Below are 8880 nucleotides of genomic sequence, written 5' to 3'. Positions count from 1 at the left end.
AGGGTGGAGGATGCTGTGGGAAGTGCCTTTGGGTCTCAGGAGCTGGAGGAAAAAATAGGCAATTTATAGCAGTTGGTGGGGGCTTAGTACAGCCTTCCAGTGCCCTCCCCTTAGGGATGTGTTTCACACCACCTTTGCTATCTCTCCATGGGACCTTTTGGGAGCATGTATACTCCCAGAGGAATATAAAGGGATTGTAAATTCTCAGTGGCGCTTGCGGAGCTGTGGCTGCACAGGCCATGTCCCACCACGGCGCTGTGCTTCCCTGCCTTCTGGCCGGGAAGAATGAGCAGTGCTTTGACTTAAGGGAATTTGCTGTGGGATCTGCCATGACCATGTGAGCGGCAGGGGTTGGATGTGCTAAGTCCTGGTCCCAGGGAAACGCATGCTGGAAAGCAGCAGCTGGGATGTGACTTGGCTCACTCGCCCTGTAAGCCAAAGGCTTGAGGATCCCAGGCAGAGATGAGCTTGTGGCTCCTTTGGGAGCATTTCCACATGATTACTGTCAGAGACATGAATCTCTGCATCCTATTCCAGTTTGTGCAGCTACCCTACTCAACCCTGAGGAAAAAACATTATTCAGGTGCTGCTTTCAGGGAGGATGGCGGAGGCCATAGAGGAAGCACCATTGTTTGAGACAGAGTGCTATTTCAGTGTTTTAACAGAACATAGCATCTGCGCAAAGCTCCTCCGTGTGTTTTCACAAACTTGTAACCTCTGTGTCAGGAAACAGTAAGAAAGCAAGCTGCCTCTCTCTGAGCTGCAGTCTTGCTGCTTGCTGGCTATAGCAGGGTAGGGGGAAGGAGATGATGCTGATCCTCGTGTATGTTGAGCACCCCTGCCTTCCCCTGCCACCTCCATGCTCAGCTTGGCTATACAGAGGGCAGCTTTGAGGGGCTGTGCTAATTGCACATTGCAAATTGAAGGCAAGTGGCTTTCTAGGCCTTGGCTATAATTATCTATGCTGTAGAGCAGCAAGTGAGCCGTTCCTTCCCTCTGCTACCAGCATGTTAGTGGGGACTCCTCTCAGTTTCTTAGCAGAGCCCCTGATCCTGACACAAGCAATTCCTGGGCCATAGGGTGAGGCAGCGGTGTACGTGTGCTCGCAGCCGGGCTGTGCAGCTTGAACGGTGGCCTTGCAGGACGATACAGCAAGCAGAGCAAAATCCTGGGGCGTCTAGAGACAGGACCTTTATGGTTAGCTTACCTTGGGCCATTCATGTTGTGATGGCCTGTTGTGTCTTTTCCAGTGGATGAACTGAACAGATTTGAAGGGATGTGATTGTGACTGTGAGCAAGGAGAATTCAGCACGTGGGCAATAAGAACAGAGAGTTCGCTCCTGTATTCGCTTGATGACTAAGCTGCTGTGATTCCTGTGAGGCAGGAGATCAGCGAAAGGGGAGCAGTGTGCAAGCATGCCTGCGTTAAGGGGGTGCTCTGTCTTTGTGGGGAAGTGGGGCTCTGCTGTGTGCCTTAGCAAGGACTTGTACATCTGTGGAGCTGCCCTGAGTTCTGCCAGGAGCTGGATGTGCCTGTAAGAAATAGGTTCTGCCCCTGACTCATTTTCCAGCTGGGAGAAGGCAAAGGACTTAAATCTTGTGCTAACAGGGCTCTTTGTGCTCTCATTTTTCCAGGGCGGCCACTGACCACAATGTTGATAACACCACAGCAGTCCTTAGAGAGTGGCTGAAGAACGTGCAGAACCTCTACCATGATGTGGAGTGGAGGCCAATGGAAGACCCCCAGTGAGTACTGCAGAGGGGCTCACTGAAGCTGTTTGGTGTATATGTCAAATTTTCTAGATTTTCTCTTCAAACCAGGAGATGTACTAAATGTCCAAGCATTAAAATGTGGATTTTTTTTGTGGGATCTGTCCCATTAAAATTGTGCTCTTACAGAGTCCATAAAAAGGTTTCTGACTTCTGTGCAACAACTCATGCAGAACTTTGGAGAAGAAAGCATTTTCCATTCAGTTATTTAGCATCTGCAGCTGCTCTCTTTACATGGTAAACAAATCAGACCAAAAGCTACAGGGAATAAAAAGTGTCATTCTTTATTTGCAAGGAAGGAGAGAAATCATAGCCCATTCCCATAGTGTCTATGAAAGTTCTGTCCAAGAAATCAAATCTTCACTGAGTTCTGAGACAGAGAACTAGATTTAATTCAGTATATTGTGCCTTTGCATGACTTGCAGGATCATTGCTTTGAAATATGATGTTAGGTTTAAAGAGAATCCTCTTTTAAGGAGTGAAAGGCACCACCTATTTATATGCAGAATTTCAAAGTGACAGAATTGTGTGTTGGGGTTTTATTGCTTTTTTTTTTTTTAAAGATCAGTTTGGTTTTGTTTTTTTATTAAGATCAGCTGTTCCTTGTTTTGTTTTGTTTTCTATTTCTTCCATCAGGGAAAAGTACATCAGTTACCTCTTTCTTTAGGCTTGCTTTTACTTTCAAGGTCCTCAGTGCAGCGGTGGGGCATTTGTGGTACAAACCCACAGGGAATGCTTGTTTTATTGACCTTTTTAATCCTTTTATTGGAATTGAGTTTTCTTAATCCCGTCAAACTTGGCTTTTTTGAGTTCTGTAAAAAGTTTTTGAAATTCTTAGCTCCTTCACTGGCTTATGCTGGCACTGTTTCAAAGTCCTGAATTTTTATTCCACATAGGGATCTGTCCCTGAGTTTCCTTCCATCTTTGTTACGAAGTGTTTGCTTTTGGACCTGATCCTGAAAACAGAGACATGCGCATAACTTTGCTCACGTGATTGGGCTCATGGGGTTGAGTGTTGGGTGTTTGTAGATTTAAGAGCTGTTATCGGGATGTGTTAACAGTTACTAATAATGCCCAGGCCCTGAGGGAATCCAAATTGCCTTCATCTTTACATCCACAGCTCTGTTGATTCTACTGGGCTTAAGGAAGCTGCATTTCTAGTTTTAAACTTAAACTTAAAGCCTAGCAGAAGAGAGATGACTTTTTACCGGAGGGTCAGATGAGGTAAATCAGCTTCAGTTAATTTCAGTGGGATAACCTCTGCTTACATCGGGTGAGGGCCTGCCGCTGCAGAAGAAACTCCTGGTTTTGATAGTGCTATTTTGCTTGTGGCCGCTTGGTCGGCAGGAAATGCTGCAGCGCTGCTTGTTCTCCACTGCCCTGTGTACACATTCCAGCACAAAACTTGGAATCGTTCTCCCTCAAAACCTCTCCTGGGTTGCCTGAGGTGAGTCTAACACTGTTTTTCTTTCGGAAAGGAGGCAGCAAGGGAACTCTCTTTTTTTTGACTAGTGTAATAGGGCCCAGACATGGGTTGCAGTCACTTTCTTTTTTTCTTTGCTAGGTCTTACCCAGAAGAAATTGGGCCAAAACATTGGCCAAGCTCCCGATTCACTCATGTGATGAAACTCCGACAGGCTGCCCTGCGCGCTGCACGAGAGAAGTGGTCAGACTACATCCTGGTAAATACAAGGTTTGATTTATTAACTGTCCTCAGGAAAAAACTTTTCAGGTAGTCACTCTGATGCTTGAGGCTGTCAAAAAGTTTCTTCTCCGTTGAAAGACAAAGCTCTCTGCAGTGAGATGCTGTGTGTCATTTCTTGGTCTGATGAGCGAGAGACTTTGCAGGTAGGGGGATAAGTCCCTGGGTAAGCCCAAGGCTCTTTTCACAGGGGTCAGGACTGAGTATAGTCCTGGTGATGGGTAGGTACCTGCAAGGGTCCCACAGATTGAAACCCCACCTGTTGTTGATGAAATGTGAGGGAAATAGTTCAGCAGAACAGTTGTGGAAAGATGTGTGCCTTTGGTCACTACAGCAGCAGTTAATGCTGGTGTTCCCACAGCCTCTGAACAAGGTGAGGGGGTGAGGCCAGTTTTTAAGAATTCTTCTTGATCCCCTTCACAGAATAAACCTGCCCCGAATTTTCAGCGATGTTATTTTCCCTCACAGCTCCCTTACCCCTGTGCTGGAGTGATGTTCTGTGGAGTCAGAGGGAAGCTCCGCATCTCTTCCCATCTCATAGCTTTGTCGTAGGGGCAGCCACCACTGGGTTTACCTATAACAGTGTTGTACCCTACAGTATCAAAATGACTAGCTCAGTGCTTTTTGTTTTTTTTGCCAACCTCATGCCTCTGGCTGCCTCGTTCCCCAGAAAGCATCAGGGGAAGCATGTTGTTTCATCTAATAACAAATTTCTTTTTCTCTTCCCCTCTTCCTTCTCTAGTTTATTGATGCAGATAATTTACTGACCAACCCACAAACCCTGAACCTGATGATAGCAGAAAACAAGACGTTGGTGGCACCAATGCTCGAGTCTCGCTCTCTCTACTCTAACTTCTGGTGTGGCATCACCCCGCAGGCAAGTGACCGCATGAACGGTGCTGGGTGACTGTGCAAGCTATAGTTTCAAAGGCCTCCTGCCTTGTGTCTGTGAAGCAGTGGGCATCGTTTCTGTTCTATGGGCTTTCCCATCTGCTTTTGTAGTGTCCTTTTTCTGAAAAGAAGCTGCTGTAGCTCTGAGGCATGCAGAGGTGATGTTGGGATGTAGTGAGGATAGTGGTGTCATGCAGTCATCTAAGCTTCCTCTTCTCTCAGCGGTAGCATCCCAAATCTTGGGCGGGTATCTTTGGGAAAGGACCGTACATTTATACGGAAACTGGGAATAAGGGTAGAGAGGACATTGCGGTCTATAAATGTTTTTCAGGCTTTGGTAGGTATGAGCAAAAACCAATACATATCTTTTGCATTTGGTGTGCAGGCACATAACTGAAACTTGCTTCCTGATCTGAGATTCCTCACTTGAAAAAGCTTAATCTAGAGGAAGTGAGCTTGCTTGGCTTAGGGGAAGTGATACAGTCCCACTAACTGCATAAAAGATACTGATATACACACAATCACACCAGAATTTATTTGAGGTGGTTCCATATGTTTGTGTAACGACCTTAAAAAGAGATAAAGGCAGTTTAATAAGTGAAGGGGAAAAAGCCACCCAGACAGGCAAGTGATGCAAAAACAGTCACTCACCACCAGGAGACTGATGCCCAGCCATTCCCTGAGCACTGGCTACTTTGGAAAAACTCCCCCCCGCCCCGTTATCGCTGAGCATGATGTTACGTGGTATGGAAAATCACTTTGCTGTGTCACCTCCCAACCTCTTGCCCACCCGCAGCCTACTTGCTGTGGGGGGCAGAGTGAGAAACAGAGAAGGCCTTGATGCTGTGCAAGCACTGTTCAGCAGCAGCTAAAACATCGGTGTGTTACCAGCACTGTTTTGGTCACCAGTCTAAAACACAGCACCGTACGAGCTGCTATGAAGAAAATTAACTGCATCCCAGCCAAACCCAGTACAATCACCTTGTCCGTAAAAGGATTTTGGTAAAAGAATCAAATATATAGAAGGGCAGATCTATTGTCACAGTAATTTTTTGCCGTTCTTCACTCTTTTCCTTTGAAATGTTCTTGACTAAGCTCTAGATGGGCTTTCCAAGACGTTCAAGCTGAAATGGGTACTGTAGTTAATGCTTTTTTTTCTCCCAGGTAAGACTCAATAATGAGATCAGCTTTTTGACCTGTTCTCCAGTCTGCTGCTGGCATGTGTTTTGTCATCCTTTGAGGAGGCAGCATCCTAAGCTGCATGTCTCCTAGAATAGCAAGAGGTTTTTTTGTTCTCTTGAAAATTTTCCCTTTTTGCCCACATTGGCCCTGGAAAGCTTCAGGATTTTCTTTTTACTTCCATGCCTGAGTCTTGTGTTTCCTTTTTCATAAAGACAAGCTTGCCCTACTGCATAGACAAATGTGTTTAAGCCTGAGCTGCGCATACATCTTTGAGCTTCCCTGGGGCATGTGAATAGGAGTACTTTAGAGAGCCTCCACAGTCCTGCCCTTCCCTACCCTCTTGCTTTATTCCAGAGAGCTAACCAGATACTGATTGTTGTCATTATTGCTGAAGTGAAACAAAGAACAAACTCAGTTTCCCCTTTCTTCTATTTACCTCGTGTAAAACATTCTTCCTTCCCAGTGTTACCAAGGACACAAGGAGGGACCACAGGCAGGGTGAAAACATAACAGCTGTACTGGGTCAGACCAAAGGTCTATCTGATAGCAGCGGTTCCTAGTAGATGCCTAGGGAATAGTATAAGAACATGGCAAACATGTAAATGAATGATACTTCCTCAAAATATTTTTCTATGCTCTGGCAATCTCTTTCTCTATGATTTCTTGAGGAAGGTCTTTGACTTTAAAGCTCTCAGTGATTTTTTTTCTTTTACAGAAATCACTGTCTGAATGTGGGGTTTTTTTGGCACCCACGCCATCTTATGGCAAGGAGTTCCACAGTTCAGGCTAACTAATTGAATAAAAACAGCAGGAAAAGGTCTTGAACTTTCCAAATTCTTGGGAAGTAAATACATAGATAAGAAAAGGGGTGTGTGTGTGTTTACTTGTTTCAGTTTTTGTTTTAAAATGGAGATACAAACTTCATAGCGAAGGCATTGTCCTTTAAGTTTTTAAGGTTAAGTCCTGAGACAGCCAGGTTTTCCACTGATGTAAATCAGCATTGCTCCACAGGCTGAAGCAGATCTCTGCCTGTGTGCACCAGCCTCTGCCCTGGCCCCTAGTGTTACCTTTCCAGTAGTAAGTTTCCATCATTACCAGTATTAGCTGAGAAAAGGAGAGGGAAAAACCTAGTAGCAAATGCATCTTGCAGAATTTGGTGAAAAAAGCTGCTCAGACAAATAGGAAAGTTCCCACTTTATTTTTTTTTTCTCTTAGTTGCCGCTTCTTGTTTCTGTGCTCGCAGTCCCACAGCTTCATGCTCTCAGCATTGCTCTCCCTGGGGACTTGGGGAGGGAGTAACAGCTGGAGCACGCCCTGAAACACAGCCTCCGGCACTGAGCAACAGCAAGCCAAACCCAGCTCCAGACAGCTTGACATTTAGTTGTCATGAAGCTATCCTTAGGAGAGCACGGCAACAGTGCTGACAAGTTGGAGTCTTTCTTGACTGCACATGATTTATGAGCAGTGAAAAGCCCCAAAACCTCATAGTGAGTGACAGGAGGAGGAGAGATTAGTTTCCAGCATCTTCCACCTGTGGGCGTTCTCAGAAGTCTGTTAAAGGTTGAATGTCTTAACCCTTCCTTCAGTGGGAATGCTAGTAAGGTCTCTACCCACTTATTCCTTTTCATGAAAATCAGACCGGCTGTGTTTGAGATATGTGACCATACTGTGAGGACTAGATATCTGAAGGGCAGAGGGGAGGATCGACAGATATGTAAACAGACAAATGCACTACACCATGCTTCTACACAAAACCAGGGTAAAGTGGTTCTGCAGTGATGTGCTCAGCCGTTGCTAGGATGCTCACGGAAAATATAACATAAAAGTAACTTTAACTTATTTTAGTGACTCATCATTTCTGTAAAGACCAGAATCTGCTCTGGAGTCAACTGTCAGCTTTGTCCGGATGTCTAATTGGTGCATTAGGATTTTCTTTCTGGAGGAATTCAGTGTATTTATTTCCAAATCTGATAGCTTTAGACATATTGCACCTGCAAAATGACCTGCGAGCCGTACAATGTGGGTGTTGCACCCACAGTGCTGGAAGGCTAGCAAAGCTCATGGTTACAGAGAAATGAGTTGACTGAAGTGCCTCCCCCTGACAGACTCTGTGGGGAGAGCTCAGGAGCGAGTATTAAACCTGCTTGCCCTGGGAGGGAGGAAGCAGGCATTCTTACACAGCTGATGGAGACTGAGATGTTGCCTTTGTTGCAGTGAAGCAAATTTTTTTTTTTTTAAAGTCATGGTCAGAAATAATTTGCAGGTCCTATTCTGTGAGACGCTGAATGTCCTTTGTGCCTGAAGAACGTGGAGGATGTCACAGGTGCTTAGCAGCTTCCAGGATCAGACCTGAGAATCTATGTGCAAAAAAGGTTTTTAAGAGTCAGGAGAAAACAGTCTGAGGTTTGAAGTCTATTGCAAGGGAATTTTGCAATGGAAAGGCTTGGATTTCCAATAGCTGCTAAAAAGGAGAGAGAAGGTCAAGATTTAACTTTTGGGATGGAGATTGTTTCTAAATACTTGGCTGAGCCCTTTCCAAATGGGAGACACTTAAAAATCTGAGAATTGGGCACTGATCCATCTCTGCTGGGGAGGGCTAAGGTTTTCTAAGGAGCATCTATGAAACAGAAATCTCTTGTAACAAGCAGCCCCCTCATTGTGATTGCAGGGCTATTACAAAAGGACCTTGGATTATCCCCTGATTCGGGAATGGAAAAGGACAGGCTGTTTTGCTGTCCCGATGATTCATTCCACGTTCCTCATTGACTTGAGGAAAGAGGCCTCCACCAAGCTGATGTTCTACCCCCCACACCAGGACTACACCTGGAGCTTTGATGATATCATGGTCTTTGCCTTCTCCAGTCGCCAAGCAGGTATGTCTGGAGCCTTTGCTGGGGAGGATTCACTAGTAGAGACATGCAGACCTCTACTTTGAGTTCACAGGCCAAAAGTCCTGCGTTGACTTCAGTGGTGAGTTAAGACCCTGTCCCCTTTCCTCTTTCGGATCTGGTCAGGGATAACCAGCAAGTGACTGGCAGTGCAGTTTTGAATCACAGCTAGCTTCAAAGGACATGGGAGCCATTCTTGGGATGGGGGCAGTGTTTCAGAGACAAAATGTGTGGCATCCACCCTTGATTTGTGTCACAGCAAGACAGTAGTGAATGCTGTGAGAGTGGAAGGTATTCTGAAGTCTGTAGGTAAGTATCTAAAGTCACCACTTCCAAGAGATCCATGACAAAGGGGGTGAGGGCAAGAGACTTTTTAAATGTAGCAGCCCTTGTGGAAAACAAAACCCAAGTTGCTTATCCAGAGTGCTGATGAGGCTTTGCTTCATG

The 8880-nt window shown here is 45.5% G+C and overlaps 1 protein-coding gene across 1 annotated transcript in view; it reads left to right on the top strand.

Moving 5' to 3' along the window:
• Nucleotides 1-601: 601 nt before the first annotated feature.
• Nucleotides 602-8880, top strand: part of COLGALT2 (collagen beta(1-O)galactosyltransferase 2) — a 19594-nt gene continuing 11315 nt past the window's right edge. The window contains exons 1-5 of the mRNA XM_009324656.1: nucleotides 602-732; nucleotides 1636-1746; nucleotides 3335-3452; nucleotides 4215-4349; nucleotides 8214-8418. Coding sequence (XP_009322931.1) covers nucleotides 602-732; nucleotides 1636-1746; nucleotides 3335-3452; nucleotides 4215-4349; nucleotides 8214-8418 — 700 coding nt within the window. The remainder of the gene's footprint in view (nucleotides 733-1635; nucleotides 1747-3334; nucleotides 3453-4214; nucleotides 4350-8213; nucleotides 8419-8880) is intronic.

The sequence above is a fragment of the Pygoscelis adeliae genome, unplaced genomic scaffold (genome assembly GCF_000699105.1).
Source record: "Pygoscelis adeliae isolate BGI_AS28 unplaced genomic scaffold, ASM69910v1 Scaffold126, whole genome shotgun sequence".
Classification (NCBI taxonomy): domain Eukaryota; kingdom Metazoa; phylum Chordata; class Aves; order Sphenisciformes; family Spheniscidae; genus Pygoscelis; species Pygoscelis adeliae.
This window is presented reverse-complemented; position numbering and strand designations above follow the sequence as displayed.